The sequence below is a fragment of the Salvelinus sp. IW2-2015 genome, linkage group LG20 (genome assembly GCF_002910315.2).
Source record: "Salvelinus sp. IW2-2015 linkage group LG20, ASM291031v2, whole genome shotgun sequence".
NCBI lineage: Eukaryota > Metazoa > Chordata > Actinopteri > Salmoniformes > Salmonidae > Salvelinus > Salvelinus sp. IW2-2015.
The window spans coordinates 66196347-66219403 of NC_036860.1; the positions used below are offsets into that span (position 1 = coordinate 66196347).

The 23057-nt window shown below is 45.3% G+C and overlaps 1 protein-coding gene across 1 annotated transcript in view; it reads left to right on the forward strand.

Annotated features, from left to right (window-relative positions):
• The window catches only part of nedd4l (NEDD4 like E3 ubiquitin protein ligase), a 79711-nt gene that overhangs the window by 32416 nt on the left and 24238 nt on the right, over positions 1–23057 (forward strand). The window contains 5 exon segments of the mRNA XM_070449576.1: positions 5012–5068; positions 7604–7738; positions 8217–8375; positions 17576–17776; positions 18912–18989. Of these exon segments, the coding sequence (XP_070305677.1) occupies positions 5012–5068; positions 7604–7738; positions 8217–8375; positions 17576–17776; positions 18912–18989 (630 nt within the window).

The window sequence follows — 23057 nt, forward strand, 5'->3', positions numbered from 1 at the left end:
AATGACGAACAGAATTAACGAAAATCAATAGAACAAAATGAGAGGAGGGAATGGCAGATGACAACAGAGAATGTTAGACGTGAGGAATGCAGATACGAACAAGAAGAATGTTAACGAAGGAATGCAGATGACTGAACAAGAATGTTAACGGAAAAATCAGTCACAACAAGAATGTAGACGTAGAATGCAGAAAAAGAAAAGACAACAAAATTGTTAAACGGAAATGTCAATGACAACAGACGAAAGTTGACGGGAAGATGAATGACAGATGACCGGAACAGAGAAAAGTTAACGGAGAATAGATGACAACAAAGGTAGACGAGAATGAAGTACGGAACAGAGCAAGTTAGACGAGAATGCAATGACAACAAAATGTTAGAACGCGAGGAAGCAGATAGTAAAAAGGAGGAAAAAAATGTGCCTAAGGCCGCACAGCGTAGGTGTGGTGGGCCTCTCATCAGTTAGTTAGATACAGGGAATTGAATTAAGCGAAGTCCACAGCAGCTGGATATCTCACCCTCTAAGGCGTTAGGACAGTAACTAGGAGCTAGACTACGGCACGGCGTTATTGCGGTGGTCAATCATGCTATTGTTGTTGGCGAGAAGATGAGCGCTTCAGCTCAGCCCCGGATCAGAGAAACTCGCCTCTCCTTCTAGCGTCGTGCAGGGAGAACTTTTTATAACACATGTAGAAGGAGGAACAAGCTTGTGTGTGATAGACAGATGAAATGTGAGGGAATAAGTGTAAGGAGATGATCAGGCAGAGATCCTCCAATGTTGTAGATAGCATGCATGAATACACACACCACTTTAAATTCCACTGAAATCCCCATTCATCAATACTTAGGAGTTACGTGCACATTTCTCAAGTTAGTATTTGGCACATAGTAAGAGACAGAGTAAGAGAGGAGAGGAGAAGAGGGACACAAACTCAAGTGACCTGAAGTAAGACATGCACCTAGAGCCACACTTTAAGGCAGGACGAAGAGAAGAGGACAAAGACAAACAGTGGATGTTTACCCAGGCCCGATGAGAATGAGAGGACAGAGAGGAAGAGGGAGTAAGCCCATGCAGTCTTCTCTGTGCACCAGGTCCTCTATGTACCTGGAGGATAGGCTTGGTCCATGGTGTGCACGCGTTGTTATGATTGACGTAATACGTGCCCCTTGGCGTCCTTCCTCTCCTCCCCTCCTGGAGGTAAGCCTGTGTGTGTCAGGGCATAGGCTGCCGACTGAGACTGAACCAAGCAAGAGAAAGCAAAAGTTATTCGCCCGGACAATATGGCCACTGGAAGAAACTTGTGTGTAAACTGTATTTTTTTTTTTTTTACACATTGATAAAAATATAAAACAGTGGGAGTGGCTTATTGACCAACAAAAAACAGTACTGCAGTACAAACAAGTAGCCTAGTACATTGTACACAATATGCGGCTCCTCAGAAACTCACAGAAGCAGGCCAGCAGAAGCAGACAGCTTAGAAAAAACAAACACACAATGACAAACAAACCACATAGAACAGCTTTCAAACCTGACATACAACCTGACATATATAGTAAGACTCAGTCAAACATACATACAACCTAACATACAAGCATTTGAAAATTATTCAGACCACTTGAACTTTTCCACATTTCGTTATTACAGCCTATTCTAAAATAGATCAAATATTTTTTCCCCTCATCAATCTACACACAATACCCCATAATGTTCAAAGCGAAACCAGGTTAAGAAAACGCTGGGCCAATTGTGCCGCCCTATGGACTCCCAATCACGGACGGTTGTGATACCACCTGGAATCGAACCAGGTAGTGACGCCTCAGCACTGAGATGCAGTGCCTTAGACCGCTGCGTCACTCAGGATTGGTGGTCCACCTGTGGTAAATTAAATTAATTGTTCATGATTTGGAAAGGCACCACCTGTCTATATAAAGTCCCACAGTTGACAGTGCATGTCAGAGCAAAAACCAAGCCATGAGGTTGAAGAGAATGTCCTAGAGCTCCGAACAGGATTGTGTCGAAGCACAAATGGAAGGGTACCAAAAAATGTCTGCAGCATTGAAGGTCCCCAAGAACACAGTGGCCTCCATCATTCTTAAATGGAAGAAGTTTGGAACCACCAAGACTCTTCCTAAGTGTGCCACCCGTGCCAAACTGATCAAATCGGGAGAAGGGCTTGGTAGGGAGTGACCAAGAACCCGATGTTCACTGACAGACGCTCCAGAGTCCTCCGTGGAGATTGGACAACCTTCCAGAAGGAAAACCATCTCTGCAACACTCCACCAATCAGCCTTTATGGTAGAGTGGCCAGATGGAAGCCATCCTCAGTAAAAGGCACGACAGCCCACTTGGAGTTTACCAAAAAGGCAACTAAAGGACTCTCACACTCAGCCCATGAGAAACAATAATCTCTGGTCTGATGAAACCAAGATTGAACCTTTGGCCTGAGTTGCAAGCGTCACGTCTGGAAGAAACCTGACACCATCCCTACGGAAGCATGCTGGTGGCAGTATCATCTGTGGGATGTTTTTCAGCGGCAGGGACTGGGAACTAGTCAGGATCAAGAAAGATGAACGAGCAAAGTACAGAGAGATCCTTATGATAGTCCTGAGTGCTCTGTGAGCAGTTCTCAGACGGGGCAACGTTCACCTTCCAACAGATCAACACCCTAAGCACACAGCCAAGACAACTAGGCGTAGCTTCGGAGATCTCTGAATGTCTGAGTGGCCCCGCCAGAGCCCGGACTTGAACCTGATCGAACATCTCTGGAGAACCTGAAAAATAGCTGTGCAGCAACACTCCCCATCCAACCTGACAGAGCTTGAGAGGATCTGCAGAGAAGAATGGAGAAGCTCCCCAAATACAGGTGTACCAAGCTTGTAGCGTCATACCCAAGAAGACTCTAGGCTCAATCGCTGCCAAAGGTGCTTCAACAAAGTACTGAGTAAAAGTCTGAATACTTATGTAAATGTCATATTTCAATTATTATACATTTGCAAACATTTCTCAAAACCCTGTTTTTGCTTTGTCATTATGGTAGTGGTGTGAATATTGATGAGGGAAAAAAACTATTAATTCATTTTAGAATAAGCCTGTAACGTAACAAAATGTAGAAAAAGTTAAGGGGTATGAATACTTTCCGAATGCACTGTATATAGTAAGCCACAGTAAGCCACTCAAACCTTACTGTACAACCTAACATACTAGTAAGACACTCAAACTGCTCATTACAGATAAATACATCCCAGGCCTGATGGTGTGACCTATCAGGGGAGCAGCAAACACAACCACACGCACATACATGTACAACTACAATTCACAGCCACTGAACTTCTATGAAGAAATGTATACGCTTATTGACTTGGTAAGTGAGCTGAACTCTTCCATTGAGGTCACAACACAGAAGCAGGGAGAGAGAAACAGGTGGTCTATTCCCAGTCTCTAAGTCTCAACTTCTAAACACCAGCTTTGATACATAACGTTTGTGAAGAGGAGGGACAAAACTAAAACGTGTAGAGAGAGATATTCATATGGCAAGTGCACTGATATACAGCAGGTAGATAGAACAGTATATAAAATGGGACACAACAATGATGTACAGCAGGTAGATAGATTACAGTATATAGAATGGGACAACATTACTGATGTACAGCAGGTAGATTTGGACAACATTACCATGGGCTCCTCAACTCCAGTGACTGTTAGAGCTCTGTTTCTTCTGTCTGGAGCTCTGCTGGTAGAACACAGCTTTCTTTAGAGGGGAGGGAGGGGGCTAGACCAGGGGGTCAGGACAGAATGACCAGTGAGGGTATGGCAGGGGGCAGGGACAAATATGACCAGTGAGGTATGCAGGGCACAGGACAAATAAGACCAGGTGAGGCTGAGGCAGGGGGTCAGGGACAGATATGACCAGTGAGGTATGGCAGGGGGTCAGGAACAGATATGACCAGTGAGCTGAGCAGGGGTCAGGGACAGATAGACCAGTGAGGCTGAGCAGGTCTAGGGACAGATATGACCTGAGCTGGCAGGTCAGCAAGGGTCAGGGACAGATATGACCAGTGAACTGAGGCAGGGGGTCAGGGACAGATATGACCAGTGAGGCTGAGGCAGGGGGTCAGGACAGATATGACCAGTAGGCTGAGCAGGGGGTCAGGGACAAGATATGACCAGTGGGAGCATGGGGGTCAGAGTGACACTGTGTGAGGACAGGAAAAGACTGACAGGGAAGAGTGACTCAGATTCAGAGAGTCAGGGGTTGAGCGGGGACAGTAGGAGTACAGACTGGGATAAGGTAGCCACGCTCAGGGGGATAGACTCCTGTGATGTGTACAGGAGACATGGAGCATACCCAAACAGCTGACCACACAGGAGAGAGGTGAGGAAGGGGCACATGAATCAGATTACCGTGGGTGATTATAGTTGTGGATATCCATTGTTTGATTTGATTACGGGTTGAGAGATGAAAGTTATATAAACAGCTGAATAAAAAGCTTTCCATTTGAGAAATCTGGAATTGTTAGAATGATTATTGTTAATGGATGCAGAAAGGCAATATTGTTAAGCTTTTTTTTCTTTGAAATCATGTGAGATGGATCTGACTAGCACCACAGTTGTTGATGACAGTAGACACCAACTCACACAAAGAGAGTGGAATGCAAAAGAGATACACTAGATAGCAATTAGGAGAACTAGTGTGACTGTGACTGATCTAGTAGCTAGAGGCACAGTCACACCAAAAACTTGGGACTCTTCTAACCCTTTCTCCCTTCCCAATGCTTTCTTTTTCATTACTGGCTTCACCCTTCACTACGCCAGGTCGCAGTTTAAATGAGAACTTTTCTCAACTACCACCTGGTTAAATAAAGTGAAATAAAAAATAAAGCAAATTACTGGCAGTCACCCTTTTTTCATGTCCCTGACCCCCTGCCATACCCTCACTGGTCATATCTGTCCCTGACCCCCTGGCTCAGCCCCCCTCCCCTCCCCTCTAAAGAAAGCTGTGTTCTACCAGCAGAGCTCCCAGACCAGAAGAACCAGAGCTCTAACAGTCACTGGAGTTGAGGAGCCCATGGTAATGTTGTCCAAATCTACCTGCTGTACATCAGTAATGTTGTCCCATTCTATATACTGTACATCTATCTACCTGCTGTACATCATTGTTGTGTCCCATTCTATATACTGTACATCTATCTACCTGCTGTATATCAGTGCACCTCTGCCATATGAATATCCTCTCTACACCGTTTTAGTTTTGTCCCCCTCCCTCCTCACAAACGTTATGTATCAAGCTGGTGGTTAAGAAGTTAGAGACTGGAGACTAGACCACCTGTTTCTCCTCCTGCTTCTGTGTTGTGACCCCTCAATGGGAGAGTTCAGCTCACTTACCAAGTCAATAAGCGTATACATTTCTTCCAATGAAGTTCAGTGGCTGTGAATTTGTAGTTGTACATGTATGTGCGTGTGGTTGTGTTTGCTGCTCCCCTGATAGGTCCACACACCATCACCGCCTGGGATGTATTTTAATCTGTAATGAGCAGTTTGAGTGTCTTAAGTATGTTAGGTTGTACAGTAAGGTTTGAGTGGCTTACTGTGGCTTACTATATACAGTGCATTCGGAAAGTATTCATACCCCTTAACTTTTTCTACATTTTGTTACGTTACAGGCTTATTCTAAAATGAATTAAATATTTTTTTTTCCCTCATAATATCACACACTACCCCATAATGACAAAGCAAAAACAGGTTTTGAGAAATGTTTGCAAATGGATAAATAACTGAAATAATGACATTAACATAAGTATTCAAGGACCCTTTACTCAGTAACTTGTTGAAGCACCTTTGCAGCGATTGCAGCCTAGAGTCTTCTTGGGTATGAACGCTACAAGCTTGGTACACCTGTATTTGGGGAGCTTCTCTCCATTCTTCTCTGCAGATCCTCTCAAGCTCTGTCATGGTTGGATGGGGAGTGTTGCTGCACAGCTATTTTCAAGTTCCTCCAGAGATGTTCGATCAGGTTCAAGTCCGGGCTCTGGCGGGGCCACTCAAGGACATTCCAGAGACTTGTCCCGAAGCTACGCCTACGTTGTCTTGGCTGTGTTGCTTAGGTGTCCGTTGATCTGTTGGAAGGTAACCCGCTTGCCCCAGTCTGCAGAACCTGGCTCGCCAGAGCCACTCAGGACCTTGCATCAACGGATCTCTCTGTAACTTGCTCGCGTCATCTTATCCTTGATCCTGACTAGTCTCCAGTCCCTGCCGGGCTGAAACATCCCAAGCAATGATACTGCCACCAGACATGCTTCCCGTAGGGATGGTGTCAGTTTCTTCCAAGAGCGTGACGCTTGACACTCAGAGGCCAAAGAGTTCCAATCTTGGTTTCATCCAGACCAGAGATATATTGTTTCTCCCATGGCTGAGTGAGAGTCCTTTTAGTTGCACTTTTTGTAAAACTTCCAGAGTGGGCTGTCGTGCCTTTTACCTGAGGAGTGGTCTTCATCTGGCCACTCTATCCATAAAGGGCCTAGATGGTGGAAGTGCTGCAGAGGATAGGGTTTTCCTTCTGGAAGGTTGTCCAATGCTCCACGGAGGACCTGGAGCTCTGTCAGTGAACATTCCGGTGTTCTTGTCACCTCCCTAACCAAGGCCTTCTCCCTGATTGATCGATTGTTGGCACGGGTGGCCAGCTCTAGGAAGAGTCTTGGTGGTTCCAAACTTCTTCCATTTAAGAATGATGGAGGCCACTGTGTTCTTGGGGACCTTCAATGCTGCAGACATTTTTTGGTACCCTTCCCCATTTGTGCTTCGACACAATCCTGTCTCGGAGCTCTACGGACAATTCCTTCAACCTCATGGCTTGGTTTTTGCTCTGACATGCACTGTCAACTGTGGGACTTTATATAGACAGGTGTGTGCCTTTCCAAATCATGAACAATTAATTTAATTTACCACAGGTGGACACCAATCCTGAGTGACGCAGCGGTCTAAGGCACTGCATCTCAGTGCTTGAGGCGTCACTACAGACACCCTGGTTCGATTCCAGGTGGTATCACAACCGTCCGTGATTGGGAGTCCCATAGGGCGGCGCACAATTGGCCCAGCGTTTTCTTAACCTGGTTTCGCTTTGACATTATGGGGTATTGTGTGTAGATTGATGAGGGGGGAAAAAATTATTGAATCTATTTTAGAATAAGGCTGTAACATAACGAAATGTGGAAAGTTCAAGTGGTCTGAATAATTTTCCAAATGCATTGTATGTTAGGTTGTATGTATGTTTGACTGAGTCTTACTATATATGTCAGGTTGTATGTCAGGTTTGAAAGCTGTTCTATGTGGTTTGTTTGTCATTGTGTGTTTGTTTTTTCTAAAGCTGTCCTGCTTCTGCTGGCCTGCTTCTGTGAGTTTCTGAGGAGCCGCAGTATTGTAGTACAATAGTACTAGGCTACTTGTTGTACTGCAGTACTGTTTTTTGTTGTCAATAAGCCACTCCCACTGTTTCTATATTTCTTATCAATGTGTAAAAAAAAAAAAAAAATACAGTTTACACACAAGTTTCTTCCAGSTGGCCATATTGTCCGGCGCGAATAACTTTTGCTTCTCTTGCTTGGTTCAGTCTCAGTCGGCAGCCTATGCCCTGACCACACCAGGCTTACCTCCAGGATGGGAGGAGAGGAAGGACGCCAAGGGRCGCACGTATTACGTCAATCATAACAACCGCTGCACCACCTGGACCAAGCCTATCCTCCAGGTACATAGAGGCCTCACCTGGTGCACAGAGAAGACTGCATGGGCTTACTCCTCCTTCCCTCTCCTGTCCTCATTCCATTGGGGCATTTCTCTGGGCCTGGGTACAACATCCACTGTTGTCTTTGTCCCTCTCTTCCTCTCGTCCTGCCTTAAAGTGTGGCTCTAGGTGCATGTCTTACTTCAGGTCACCTTGAGTTTGTGTCCCTCTTCCTCCCTCTCCTCTCTTACTCTGTCTCTTACTATGTGCCAAATACTAACTTGAGAAATGTGCACGTAACTCCTAAGTATTGATGAATGGGAGATTTCAGTGGAAATTTAAAGTGGTGTGCGTGTATCTCATGCATTCTATCTACACACATTGGAGGATCTCTGCCTGATCATCTCCTTACACTGTAACTTCCCTCACATTTCATCTGTCTATCACACACAGCCTTGTTCCTCCTTCTACCTGTGTTAACTAAAAAGTCTCTCCCTGACAGCACGCTGAAGACGAGGCGAGTTCCTCTGACTCCGGGGCTGCAGCTGAAGCCGCCTCCACCTCTTCCTCAGCCAACAACAATAGCCACCTGATTGAACCGCAAATACGCCGTGCCCGTAGTCTCAGCTCCCCTACCGTTACCCTGTCCTCCCCCTTAGAGGTGAGATTATCCAGCCTGTCCTGTAGGACTTCCTTACTTCAATCTCTCCTATCTACCTAACTGATGAGAGCGCCCCACCACCATCCTACCCGCCCTCTAGACAACACTTTTCTTTCCTCCTTTTACATCATCTGCTTTCTCAGCACGTCTACTTCTCTGTTCGTCAATCTGCAATTCCTTCCCGTCTATCATTCTCTGTTTTCGTCATCTGCATTCCTTCCGTCTACACTTCTCTGTTCCGATCATCTCTGCAACTTCTCTCCTGTCTAACTATTCTCTGTTCCGTATCGTGCATCCTCCCGTCTAACGTTCTCTGTTTCCGGTCATCTGCTTCCCTCCGTCTAACTTCTCCTGTTCCGTCATTTCTGCATTCCTCCCGCTAACATGCTCTGTTCCGTAAGCTGCTTTCCTCACCGTCTAACATTCATCGTTCCGTCATCTGCATTCCTCCCTCTAAACATTCTCTGTTCACGTCATTACTGCATTCCTCCCGTCTAACATTCTCTGTTTCCGTCATCTGTCAATTCTCCCGTCTAACATTCTCTGATTCCGTCATCTGCTGCATTCTCCCGTCTAAACATTCTCTAGTTCCGTCATCTTGCTTTCCTGCGCCGCGTATCAACATTCTCATGTCCTCCATCTGTCATATTCCGGTCAGTCTAGCAATCTTCTTTCGTCATGCTCATTCTCTCCCAGTCTCAACCATTCTTCTGTTCCGTCAATCTGCGATTCGCTCCGTTCTAACATTCTCTGTTCCGGTCATATCGCATTCCTCCCGTCTAACACATCTTCTGTTCCGTCATCTGCATTCCCCCGTTCTAAATTACTCTGTTCCGTCATCTGCTTTCCTACCGATCTATCATCTTCATGTTCGTCCATCCTGTTTCCTACCGTCTAACATTACCTCTGTTCCGTATCTGCTTTCCTCCCGTACTAACATTTTTCTCTGTTCCGATCATACTGCCGATCCTCGTCTAACATTCTCTGTTCTGCGTCATCTGCATTCCTCCCCGCTAACATTCTCTTCCGTCATCTGCTTTCCTCCGTACTTAACATTTCTCTGTTCCGTCATCGTGCTTTCCTCCGTCTAACATTCCCTCTGTTCGCGTCTCTTGATTCCTCTCCGTCTAACATTCTCTGTTCCCGTCATATGCATTCCTCCCGGCTTAACATTCTCGCTTCCGTCATCGCTGGCATTCGCACCCGATCTAACATATCTCTGTATCGTCATCTGCTTCCTCCCGTCTGAACTTTCTCTGTTCCGTCACTCTGCATTCCTTCCCGTCGAAACATTCTCTTTCCGATGCATCTTGCTTTCCTCCGTCTAACATTCTCTGTTCCGTCATCTGCATTCTCCCGTCTAACATTCTCTGTTCCGTCATCTGCATTCCTCCGTCTAACATTCTCTGTTCCGTCATCTGCATTCCTCCCGTCTAACATTCTCTGTTCCGTCATCTGCATTCTCCCGTCTAACATTCTCTGTTCCGTCATCTGCATTCCTCCCGTCTAACATTCTCTGTTCCGTCATCTGCTTTTCCTCCCGTCTAACATTCTCTGTTCCGTCTTTCTGCTTCCTCCGTCGTTTCTAACATTCTCTGTTCGTCATCTGCTTCCTCCCGTAACGATTCTTCTGGTTCGCTCGATCTGCATTCCTCCCGTCTAACATTCTCTGTTCCGTCATCTGCATTTCCTCCGTCTAACATTCTCTTGTTCGTCATCTGCATTCCTCCCGTCTACATTCTCTGTTCCGTATCTGCCTTCCTCCCGTCTAACATTCTCTATCGTCTCTGCTTCGCCGTACTCTCTGCTCATTTTGCTTTCTTCCCGTTCTAACCATTCTCTGTTCGTCCATCTGCTTTCCTCCAGTCTAACATTCTCTGTTCCGTCATCTGCTTTCTCTCCGTCTAACATTCTCTGTTCCGTCATCTGCAGTTCCTCCGTCATACATTCCTGTTCGCATCTCTTTCCTCGTCTAACATTCTCTGTTCGTCATCTGCAAATCCTCCCGTAACATTCTCTGTTCCGTCATCTTGGCATCTTCCCGGCTAAACTTCTCTGTTCCGTCATCTGCTTTCCCTCCGTCTAACATTCTCTGTCCGTCATCGTGCTTTCCCCGTCTAACTTCTCTGTTCCGTCCATCTCTTTCCTCCCGTTAACTCTCTGTTCCGTCATCTGCATTCCTCCGTCTAAAAACCATTCTCTGTTGTCAATCTGCATTCCTCCTGTCTAACATTTCTCTGTTCTGTCATCTGCATCCTCCCTCTAACATTCTCTGTTCGTCATCTTGCATTCCTCCGCGTCTAACATATCTCTGTTCCGTCATCTGCTTCCTCCCGTCTAACAATTCTCTGTTCCGTCATCTGCTTTCCTCCCGTCATAACATTCTCTGTTCCGTCATCTGCATTCCTCCCGTCTAAACACTTCTCTGTTCCGTTCCATCTGCATTCCTCCCGTCTAACATTCTCTGTTCCGTCATCTGCTTTCTCCCGTATACATTCTCATGTCCTACCTCTCGTCTCTGATTCAGGTTCAGCCTCTCTTCCTTCTTCATCCTCTCTTCTTCATCCTACCTTTATCCTGTCCTGTCTGTCTCCTCTTTCTGTCTTTCAGGTTCAGTACCACTCTGTTGCATGCCACTGTTCTCTGTCCTTCTCTTCCCTTGACCGTTGTAATGCTGTTTACCTCGTGTACTCCTTCTCTGTCAGTACTTTCACCACCTTCAGTTTAACCTCATGTTACGCTGTGAGAGCATCTTTCATCTGAAGATCATTTTGAAGCTGCCATTTTATTTTTTAAACACCACTACCTTCAAGCAATGTCATTCAATTCAGTAATCTGAATATAATAATGGATTTCAAAGTGCTGAAGTCTGACTGATTGTTGAACCATGGTGAGGCATGGCTTAGCTATGATAATCTCCTCAACGTGTGATCTCTCCAGAGTTCACTAAGGCTACATCCCAAACGGCTACCTATTCCCTACATAGTCCGTATTGGGTTCTGGTACAAGGTAGTACACTGCATCATGAATAGGGTGCCGTTTGGGATGGAAGGAGAGAGACACATTCATATGCAGCCCAGGCAATGAACTGAAACTCCATAGGCTAGAGAGGGAGAGATTCATTCATATGCAGCCCAGGCAATGAACTGAAACTCCATAGGCTAGAGAGGGAGAGATTCATTCATATGCAGACCAGGCAATGGACTGAAACTCCATAGGCTAGAGAGGGAGAGAGACACATTCATATGCAGCCCAGGCAATGGACTGAAACTCCATAGGCTAGAGAGNCCAGGCAATGGACTGAAACTCCATAGGCTAGAGAGGGGGGGGGGGAGATTCATATGCAGCTCAGGCAATGGACTGAAACTCCATAGGGGAGGGAGGGAGGGAGAGATTCATTCATATGCAGACCAGGCAATGAACTGAAAATCCACAGCTTATGGATGCAGGACCCTGTCCTGGAAGTGGGTCATGACTAATCTGCTATGAGATGCAATGAAAGCACTGAACGCTTTAGTTATTCTCCATGTGACAAGTTTACCTGTGATTGGTCTAGGCTTGTGACAGTAGGTCACAGCCCTCCTTATTGGTCACCGGATGCAGTCGGCCAAAGTGCACCAGATGTAAGAAGAGGGTAAYATTATGTGGTGGACTGAACGGCTCTGATGTGTGACTTGATAAACCACACGTCAGTATTCTGTTACATCCCCTGTCCGTTAACCTCACCCCCCAGACTATGGGCAGAAGGAAGTGTCTCCATTGAGCTTCSGAAAAGATCATCTGGTTCCCAGAGTCCACAACCACAGATGTGACAGTCTACACAGCCCATTATTACATTCATCAGCCTCATCTAAAAGTCCCGGACGTTATGTCACAATAGATTGAGTGGCTCTGCTGCTTTTGGCTGGATGGGAATATGTGGGACAAAGCTCACCCTGTTATTTCTCTGTCTGTCATACCCTTTGTTAAGCCTTAKTGTGGTATTGAATCATTTGTATACACTGTGTGGAAAGGGAATGGCTGAGAAATAGCTTTTTTATGATGCTTCTTAAGAGATGACACAYATATATTCTCAGTTCAATGTGTTGATAATATGCTTTCTGAGAACTCGGTGGCAGTGGGATTTTTTTTTTCTTCCTTTATTGTCTTTAACGACGTCTTCTGATTTCTGCCACCACTTGATTTGAGAATGTTTCGTTACCAATAAAGAGTATAGAAGGTGTTCGATATCCAGGCGGAAGGAGAGAACCAGAGCTGTGTTCCTTTGGGTCATCTAGAAGGTGTGTTGGTGACCTGTGTTCGGGTGATGTTGAAATGTTACATAATCGTAATGAAGTGAGGTTAGCAGCTGTTGGCCCTATCAGGTTAACCTCACTCATCAGTGCGTGCGTGCGTGCGTGCGTGCGTGCGTGCGTGCGTGCGTGCGTGCGTGCGTGCGTGCGTGCGTGTGTGTGTGTGTGTGTGTGTGCTTAGCCTTAGACTCAGGGGAATGTTGTGATTTGAATGATTATTGTCCTTTTTTTAATGGTGTTTTTGTGTTTTAAAAACCTCAGTCTAAGCCGTCTATTTGTGGAAAAAATCTCCCTGATTAACTCTTTAGTCATATCCCAGTTTAACCTGATTTACAGTTGAAGTCGGAAGTTTACATACACTTAGGTTGGAGTCATTAAAACTCGTTTTTCAACCACTCCACACACTTCTTGTTAACAAACTATGGTTTTGGCAAGTCAGTTAGGACATCTACTTTGTGCATGACACAAGTAATTTTTCCAATAATTGTTTACAGACAGATTATTTCCCTTATAATTCACTGTATCACAATTCCAGTGGGTCAGAAGTTTACATACACTAAGTTGACTGTGCATTTAAACAGCTTGGAAAATTCCAGAAAATTCTGATAGGCTAATTGACATCATTTGAGTCAATTGGAGGTGTASCTGTGGATGTWTTTCAAGGCCTACCTTCAAAYTCAGTGCCTCTTTGCTTGACGTCATGGGAAAATCTAAATAAATCAGCAAAGACCTCAGAAAAATAATTTGTAGACCTCCACAAGTCTGGTTCATCCTTGGGAGCAAATTCCARACACCTGAAGGTGCCATSTTCATCTGTACAAACAATAGTACGCAAGTATAAACACCATGGGACCACGTAGCCGTCATCCTGCTCAGGAAGGAGACGCGTTCTGTCTCCTAGAGATGAACATACTTTGGTATGAAAAGTGCAAATCAATCCCAGAACTACAGCAAAGGACCTTGTGAAGATGCWRGAGGAAACAGGTACAAAAGTATCTATATCCACAGTAAAACGAGTCCTCCATCGACATAAAAAAACATAACYTGAAAGGCCGCTMAGCAAGGAAGAAGCCACTGCCCCAAAACCACCATAAAAAAGCCAGACTACGGTTTGCAACTSCACATGGGGACAAAGATTGTACTTTTWGTAAAAATGTYCACTGGTCTGATGAAACAAAAATAGAACTGTTWGGCCATAATGACAATCGTTATRTTTKGAGGAAAAAGGGGAATGCTTGCAAGCCGAAGAACACCATCCCAACCATGAAGCACGGGGGTGGCAGCATCATTTTGTGTGTGTGCTTTGCTGCAGGAGTGACTGGTGCACTTCACAAAATAGATGGCATCATGAGGCAGGAAAATTATGTGGATATATTGAAGCAACATCTCAAGACATCAGTCAGGAAGTTAAAGCTTGGTCGCAAATGGGTCTTCCAAATGGACAATGACACCAAGCATACTTCCAAAGTAATGGAAAAATGGCTTATGGACAACAAAGTCAAGGTATTGGAGTGGCCATCACAAAGCCCTGACCTCAATCCTATAGAAAATGTGTGGGCAGAACTGAAAAAGCGTGTGCGAGGAAGGCCTACAAACCTGACTCAGTTACTCCAGCTCTGTCAGGAGGAATGGGCCAAAGTTCACCCAACTTATTGTGTGAAGCTTGTGGAAGGCTACCCAAAACTTTTGACCCAAGTTAAACAATTTAAAGGCAATGMGACCAAATACTAATTGAGTGTATGTAAACTTCTGACCCACTGGGAATGTGATGAAAGAAATAAAAGCTGAAATAAATCGTTCTCTCTACTATTATTCTGACATGTCACATTCTTAAAATAAAGTGGTGATCCTAACTGACCTAAGACCTAAATTGTGAAAAATTGAGTTTAAATGTATGTACACTTCCAACTTCAATTGTAACTTTTTAGTCATTTCCCAGTTTAACCATTTGCTTAAGGCCTTGCCTACACCTAGCAACTTGTTTTTTAAATGATATGAGCAAAAAATATTCAATTTACTTTGGAACGGCAGACAAAATGAACGGGCCTGTTTATATAATGAAAATGAATTCGGAGGGAAGAAATGATTAAATATTAAATCATTAGACCTCTCACCAAAGACATCAGTCATACAAAAGTTTATACTTAAATCCAACCTGGTTCACTAACAGATAAGAAAGAATGTCTCACACCTTGTTCAAGAATGACAGTTTTCCCTTTATTCAGATTACGACCTCTCACTTTCGGTTATTTGAAAATGAAATTGTCTCAAAGGTTGCTATTTTTAAAACAAGCCATAGAAAGTTGGTTGCAATTTCAGTTTAATCCAACAGAAAAGAGAGGACAAATAATACAACAAATATTCTGGTTAAACTCAAWTATACTAATTGATTAAACAAATTTTTTTTTTCTTCAAAAAATAAAAAAAGGTATAATCTTTGTAAATGATATGATATCATAAATAGGACTGGTGGAGTTATGTCTGCTCGACCCAAAAATACAACCAAATAATTGCAGCATTACCACAAAAATGGAAGGGGGAAAAGTAAGGAACTTGTCTGTTGGCCCTACATTAAAGACCAAAATTGGTTAAAGAAAATGTGATGAATAAAAAAGTATACGAGTTTAATTTAAAGACCAAAGACCCAATGGTCACTCTGACAGAGCTATAGTTCCTCTGTGGAGATGGGAGAACCTTCAAGAAGGACAATCTTCTCTGCAGCACTCCACCAATCAGGCCTTTATGCTAGAGTGGCCAGACGAAAGCCACTCCTCAGTAAAATAGACATGACAGCCCACTTGATGTTGGCCAAAAGGCACCTAAAGACTCTTAGACCATGAGAAACAACATTCTCTGGTCTGATGAAACCAAGATTGAACTCTTTGTCCTGAATGCCAAGTATCACATCTGGAGGAAATCTGGCACCATCCCTACGKTGAAGCRTGGTGGTGGCAGCATCATGCTGTGAGGATGTTTCCAGCGGCAGGGACTGGGAGACTAGTCGGGATCGAGGAAAAGATGAACAGGGCAAAGTACAGAGAGATCCTTGATGAAAACCTGCTCCAGAGCACTCAGGAYCTCAGACTGGGGAGAAAGTTCACCATCCAACAGGACAACGACCCTAAGCACACAGCCCAGACAACGAAGGAGTGGCTTCGGGACAGGTCTTTGAATGTTCTGGAGTGGCCCGGACTTGAACCCGATCGAACATCTCTGGAGAGACCTGAAAATAGTTGTGCAGCAACGCTCCCCGTCCAACCTGACAGAGCTTGAGAGGATCTGCAGAAAACAATTGGAAAAACTACCCAAATACAGRTGTACYAAGCTTGTAGCGTCATACCCAAGAAGACTCGAGGCTGTAATTGCTGCCAAAGGTGCGTCAACAAAGTACTGAGTAAAGGGTCTGAATACTTATGTAAATGTCGTATTTCAGGTTTTTATTTTTAATAAAATAGCAAAAAATAAAATMTGAAACAGTTTTTGCTTTGTCATTTTGTGTAGATTGATGAGAGGGAAAAACTATCAATTGTAGAATAAGGCTGTCATGTAACAGAATTTGGAAAATGTTAAGGGGTCTGAGTACTTTCTGAATTCACTGTATAAATATATATATTTTTTACATGTATTTAACCCCTTTTTTTGTCACTAAACTATCTCCATATATACTTCCATTCATTTTTTTTTATACAGGTACTGGTGACCTGAGACTTTTGGGCATTCTAGAGCAAAACAACCGAAATGTACGCGTTCGTGAGAGACTCAACTTTCCACATAGGGGTCATATTAGTGTGTAGCTCAAACTGTTTGGATGCTACAGAGAGAAGTTGGTAGACGAGGCTGTACTGACTTCAGACTAGTCCCAAGATGCTTGTGGGGGTCATAGAGCAAAACCGGTGTTCATGAGAGTCTCGTCTTTTCACAGAAAAAGTTTGTAGAAGACAGATTTTTTCCAGATGTCTCATGGTATGACAAACACAGTTCTAGCTTTGCCACCTTTCACTGCAGATGCGGGAGGCGGCGATATCAGCGGTGGATTTTAAGACACAGCCCATGCAAAAGAAAACATCTCTCTAGCTTAAACTGATGGATTTTGATGAGGATTTACTTATTTAGATTGACGCATGGGTGCGTCGATAGACTCTTAAGGKATTTTAAATACTGTTCATTATCAGATGTGTCATTAATTGTATTATAAGACCTCAAGCTAAAGGAACATGAACAGGCGGGAGGGGTCAGGTGGTAATCTCCCTCTAGACTTGTTTGTTTATTACAGAAATTAAAGCCCACAGTTAATTACACTAACGGGCCTCAGGTAATATGTAATTATGATGCTGCATTAGCTTAGAAACCACATGAACTAAGTTGTTGTCTCAATTATGGTTGGCACTGTAATACAATGCATGTACAAAATCAAAATGAAGTTGTTTTCATGGCAGCCTCATCTCAGGGTGGTGAGGAACTGTCTGGAGAGGTAAACTGGAAGGAGAGTTAATTAAAGATTGGACGAGGGACTGGGGAAGTGTTTTTCTCAGACTGACGCAGAGAGTAGATTGAGGTGAAGACCTCAACTTGTCAAAGTGGTCATTTTACTTTTTTCATAGGAGATAACAGAATAATTAAGACAACCTTTTCTCTTGTATTAAAAGTCAGATATCATCAAGGAGCAGAAAGATAATCTTTTTTAAGGGGTGTGTAGGTACTGGCCTAATTTAAGTTGAACWTATTTGCTTTTAAAAGTGATTAGCAAGTTAAGACTGTAGAAATCAGAACTTTTTTCCGTGCAACAAATTGTTGCTACTTGCTARGAATTTCCTTAGTGTGTGACACACAGGAGCTAAAGACATCCACGTCTATATGACTCCTTACTTCACATTCTAATCTGTTCCGTTGGGTTCTGTTCTACTCTAGGGGGCGGCCAACAACATAGCTGTGCGTCGGGCGGTGAAGGACACCCTCTCCAACCCCCAGTCCCCCCAGCCCTCCCCCTACAGCTCCCCCAAATCAGGACATCAGTCCCAGCAGAGCTTCCTGCCCCCGGGGTGGGAGATGAGGATAGCACCCAACGGAAGACCCTTCTTCATTGACCACAACAGCAGGCTCACCACATGGGTGAGATGATACTGCTACTTCTTCTTTCTTCTTCCCTCTTCTTCGTTTTCATCATCGTCTTGCAGCTACTAGTTCTACTGCTATTGTACAGTATCAGCCAGTCCTCATACACTCCCTGCCCCTTGGCCCTGCCCCTTGGCCCTGCCCCTTCCCCTTGGCCCTGCCCCTTGGCCCTTCTCCTTGGCCCTGGCCCTTGCCCCTTCTCCTTGCCCTTGGCCCTCCTCCTTGGCCCTGCCCCTTGGCCCTGCTCTTGGCCCTGTCCCTTGTCCCTGCCCCTTGGCCCTTGCCCCTGCCCCTTGCCCTTGGCCCTGCCCCTTGCCCTTGGCCCTGCCCCTTGGCCCTGCCCCTTGGCCCTGCCCCTTGCCCTTGGCCCTGCCCCTTGGCCTTGGCCCCGCCCCTTCCCCTTGGCCCCGCCCCTTGGCCCTGTTATCTGCTGCTGTCTGGTAATAATGCTAACCATTTTGTTTTATGTTCTTATGACTGTTAGTACTTTTTTTTTTAAAGTATTGACCTGCCCAGGGACTACAGAACATTAGCTGGATATATCTGTCATATTTACAGATTGTTGATCAATGCAAATTGGTGATGTTCTGCCAAGTTGACGAACAGCCCAAAAAAAAAAAGCTTTCTGCGCAGACCCATTTGTCTAAAAACAGTGTCTGAGCCAACAACTAACAGCTCTAGTCTACAGTATAGACTAGAGGGCGCGATGCCGACCTCTGGTGTAYGAAGGCAGTATCAAAAAATTTCACTCAATCTCATTTCGTCAGCCCCACTATACAGTAGTTGGACCTCTTTAAGAAATGTAATCAATTCGAGTGTAGTAGGAGAGATTGTATTGAATGTGTTTTTTTCCAAGCGAAGTAGGGACATTTTATTTTTGTGTGGTTAATAAAGATTGTGTGTATAGTTATCTATCTGAAATTAAATGATTGGCCCCTCCTGTGTCAAATTGACAGCACATTGGATTATTTAGATTTGAACGTTGTCTCTCTCTCTCCTTTCTCTCTCCTTTCTCTCTCTCCTTTCTCTCTCTCTCTCTCTCCTTCCTCTCTCTCTCTCTCTCTCTCTCCTTCCTCTCTCTCTCTCTTCCTCTCTCCTTCCTCTCTCTCTCCTTCCGCTATTTCCCCATCAGGAGGACCCGAGGTTGAAGTATCCAGTCCACATGAGAACAAAGGCCTCTCTGGACCCTGGTGACCTGGGGCCTCTTCCTGTAAGTACAGTTTATAACCTCTTTTGAACCCTTCATAACCCCTTTATAAACCCTTCATAATCTTTATCTCCTGAAAGACCAAGTACTCTCCAGCTCACATTTCCTCTGGATTATCTTAATGCACATTTTTTTTCAACATTAAACAATCACATATCGCCTTTACAGAATGGGGCGAAATCATCAATGTACAAAATATGCAGCATTAATTGTTGCTGCTCGGATTAATTTTCCGTTCTGAGATTATATCTAGGGCCGAGACGATACCAGTATCACCATACTCGTTTAGTATCGTGGCAAGGAAACAAAACATGAAGCGGATATAACTTATTTAGATAAACAGCCCTAATGTTGGAAACAAACCAACATAATGTTGTCATCCAGAGTCACATTTCTTTATTTTCCAAGCTGTAGCACATCATATTTTACATACAGCAGGTTTTTAAAAGGACCAAAGAGTGTCGATCAGCTTCGTGTTTTCATCGTTGCCATGGAAAAAGTATTGCGAAGCTGGTATCGTCCCTGACCTAGTCAATACATGCTGACATTTTGCCTGGTCCTCCTTTTGAGGTTGTTATTGTAGAACTGCTTAAGTCATGGACTGGCCTGGCAAAGCTTTGGAGTGGAAGCACACATTACCTTTTGTTTTTTGGAGTGTGGGAATGAAGCAAGCCGGGCGGGCACAGTGTGAAACGAGAGTAGAGTATTGCTGAATTCCAAATGTGAATCGATCACTAGCCTCTACTACCTAGGAACTCTGTAGCTCTAAAGACACTGGTTAGGTATAAGTAGGGATGTGCATCTTTCCCTTTCAAGACGATTCGATACGTATCTAGATACATGGGCTCTGATAAGATATAGGAACCATACATTTTATTTTGAAACAATTCGGTTTGATTAGAGGAACGAAACAATGCGATTCGGTTCGACGCAATACGAACATTTGTTGCATAATCACATTCATTTTTCATTCTAAATTAAAATCTGCTGCTGATGAAGCTCATGAGCTGGGCCTCTCTGAGCTGGGCCTCTCTGAGCTGGGCCTCTGAGCTGGCCCCTCTGAGCTGGGCCTCTGAGCTGGATCTGTGTGTGTTAATGATCTATATGTTTATGGTGTATGTAAGCCGTAAGGGAAACTGGGCATTTACCATACCACTATCAGCTAGGGGAGAAATGTTTTCTGTTTGTCCCCATTTTTGTATATTAAAAGTGTTAGCACTAGTGATGTATCAATATTTATATGTTTTTACCATCTTTACCCTATATATCTAAAAATGACCATATATATATACCGATTGTTTCAAGCAAAACTACCAAAACTATTGCTGATAGCGAACCTGAACAAGCGAAACAGGATCTAATGTAAGCCCAGATCAGCATGTATAGGCAGATAGCTTTAACTTTTAAGGCTACATTTATCCTGGGAAAACACMATTTTCAACAGCGCATTTGATAAAATAATAACCTAGCAAATGACATTGGTTGTCACTCAACCAGGCAGCAGGTAGCCTAGTGGTTAGAGCGGTAGACTAGTAACCGAAAGGTTGCAAGATCGAATCCCCGAGCTGACAAGGTACAAATCTGTCGTTCTGCCCCTGAACAAGGCAGTTATAACACACTGTTCCCCGGTAGGCCGTCATTGAAAATAAGAATTTGTGCTGAACTGACTTGCCTAGTTAAACAAAGGTAAAAAGCCTAATTCCGCGCAAGTCGTCATAGAAACATTTGAATGCTGAAGGTGACGAGCTGATGTGCAAGATCAGAAATAGGCCTCTACCTCTCGTAGATCAGCACGCGAATCTGCACTCAACGAGCTGTTTGACCAGGCTACTGATATTACTGGGGTTGTTCGGCAAAATGGCTTGTAGATCAATGATTGTCAACGTAATTACATGCTTAGTTTGACCGTGACGGAGAAGATGCAGTTGTCACAAAATATTAGGTATTTTCTGAAGGTTGAAAGAAAGTAATTTGAGCAACAACAAAAAATAAAATAAGCGGCAAATTCGTAACGTTTGAATCTATTTCCTGACCGGTGCTTGCTACATTTGGATCTGTTTGGGGTACCACTGACCGATGCTTGCTACATTTGGATCTGTTTGGGGTACCACTGACCGGTGCATGCTACATTTGGATCTGTTTGGGGTACCACTGACCGGTGCATGCTACATTTGGATCTGTTTGGGGTACCACTGACCGATGCTTATCGGCGAATCGTTACATCCGTACGTAGAAGCAATTCTCACAATTTGACAAACCCTCACTTCGAGGAGAATGCACACACTTGACATGTAGCTGTACCCCTTATTCTTCTAAATGAAATGAGGCTTCCTGGCGCTAGTGGTGTGTTTGTTTTCTCTCTGTTCTCTCCATGGCGTGGGGGGGACGTCTTATGTGCCACGCCCGTCTTACTGGCAGACCCTACCAAACCTACCAGAGGAGGTTGGTGCTGAATGCAACCGTACAGCGCAGCCTCCCTCTGCCTGCCTTGTCTTACTGTGACTGCCTGCCCTATGCCCTGTGCTGCAAACTGCACTCTCTATCTCTCTCTCTCATAACTGGCATGATGGTTGGATGACAGTGTTGTCTCATYGCTCCCCCCTCCTCTCTCTATGCTCGTTTCCCCCCATCACCCCCTTCTCATTCTCCATCAGAGTCTCCCAGCCCACACTCAGCCCCCCCAGTCTGCACAATGTTCAGTGTCTGGGGTAGTGGTCCCCAGGGAGGTTAGTGGTCCCCAGGGAGGTTAGTGGTCCCCAGGGAGGTTAGTGGTCCCCAGGGAGGTTAGTGGTTCCCAGGGAGGTTAGTGTTTCCCAGGGAGGGTAGTAGTGTTTCCCAGGGAGGGTAGTAGTGTTTCCCAGGGAGGGTAGTAGTGTTTCCCAGGGAGGGTAGTAGTGTTTCCCAGGGAGGGCAGTAGTGTTTCCCAGGGAGGGCAGTAGTGTTCGCGTGTGTTTTCCAGGCGGGGCAGTAGTGTTTCCCAGGGAGCGGCAAGTAAGGTGTGTTTCCCAGGGAGGGCAGTAGTGTTTCCCAGGGAGGGCAGTCAGTGTTTTTCCCCGATGGGCCAGTGGCAGTAGTTGTTTCCCAGGGAGGGCAGTAGTGTTCCCAGGGAGGGCAGTAGTGTTTCCCAGGGAGGGCAGTGAAGAGGGTAATAGTCTCCCGGGAGGGCAGTTGGGAAGATGGCAGTAGTCCTCCAGGGAGGGAGTGAAGAGGTGTATAGTCCCCGTGGGGGGTAGTTCTCCATGGAGGGCAGTAAGTCTCCAGGGAGGGGTAATGAAGAGGGCAGTAGTCTCCAGGGAGGGTAGTGGGAAGATTGCAGTACGTCTCCATGGAGGGCAGTAGTCTCCAGGGAGGTAATGAAGAGGCAGTAGTCCTCCAGGAGAGGGTAGTGAAGATTGCAGTAGTCTCCATGGAGGGCAGTAGTCTCCATGGAGGGCAGTAGTCTCCATGGAGAGGCGGTAGTCTCCAGGGAGGGCAGTAGTCTCAGGGAGGGCAGTAGTCTCCATGGAGGGCAGTAGTCTCAGGGAGAGGCAGTAGTCCTCCATGGAGGGCAGTAGTCTCCAGGGAGGTGAATGAAGAGGGCAGTAGTCTCCATGGAGGGCAGTAGTCTCCATGGAGGGCAGTAGTCTCCGAGGGAGGGAGGTGTTCTCCAGGGAGGCAAGTAGTTCCTCAGGAGGGCAGTAGTTCCAGGGAGGGTAAGCTGAAGAGGGCAGTAGTCTCCATGGAGCGGCAGTAGTCTCCATGGAGGGGCAGGAGTAGTCTCCAGGGAGGGGACAGTAGTCTGCCATGGAGGGCAGTAGTCTCCAGGGAGGGTATATGAAGAGGGCAAGTAGTCTCCAGGAGGGCTAGTGAAGTTGCATGTAGTCTCCAGGGAGGGCAGTAGTCTCCATGGAGGGCAGTAGTCAGGGAGGGCTAGAGGAGGGCAGTAGTCTCCGGGAGGGCAGTAGTCTCCATGGAGGGCAGTAGTCTCCAGGGAGGGGCAGTAGTCTCCAGGGAGGCAGTAGTCTCGCAGGAGGGCAGTAGTCTCCAGGAGGGCAGTAGTCTCCAGGGAGGTATGAAGAGGGCAGTAGTCTC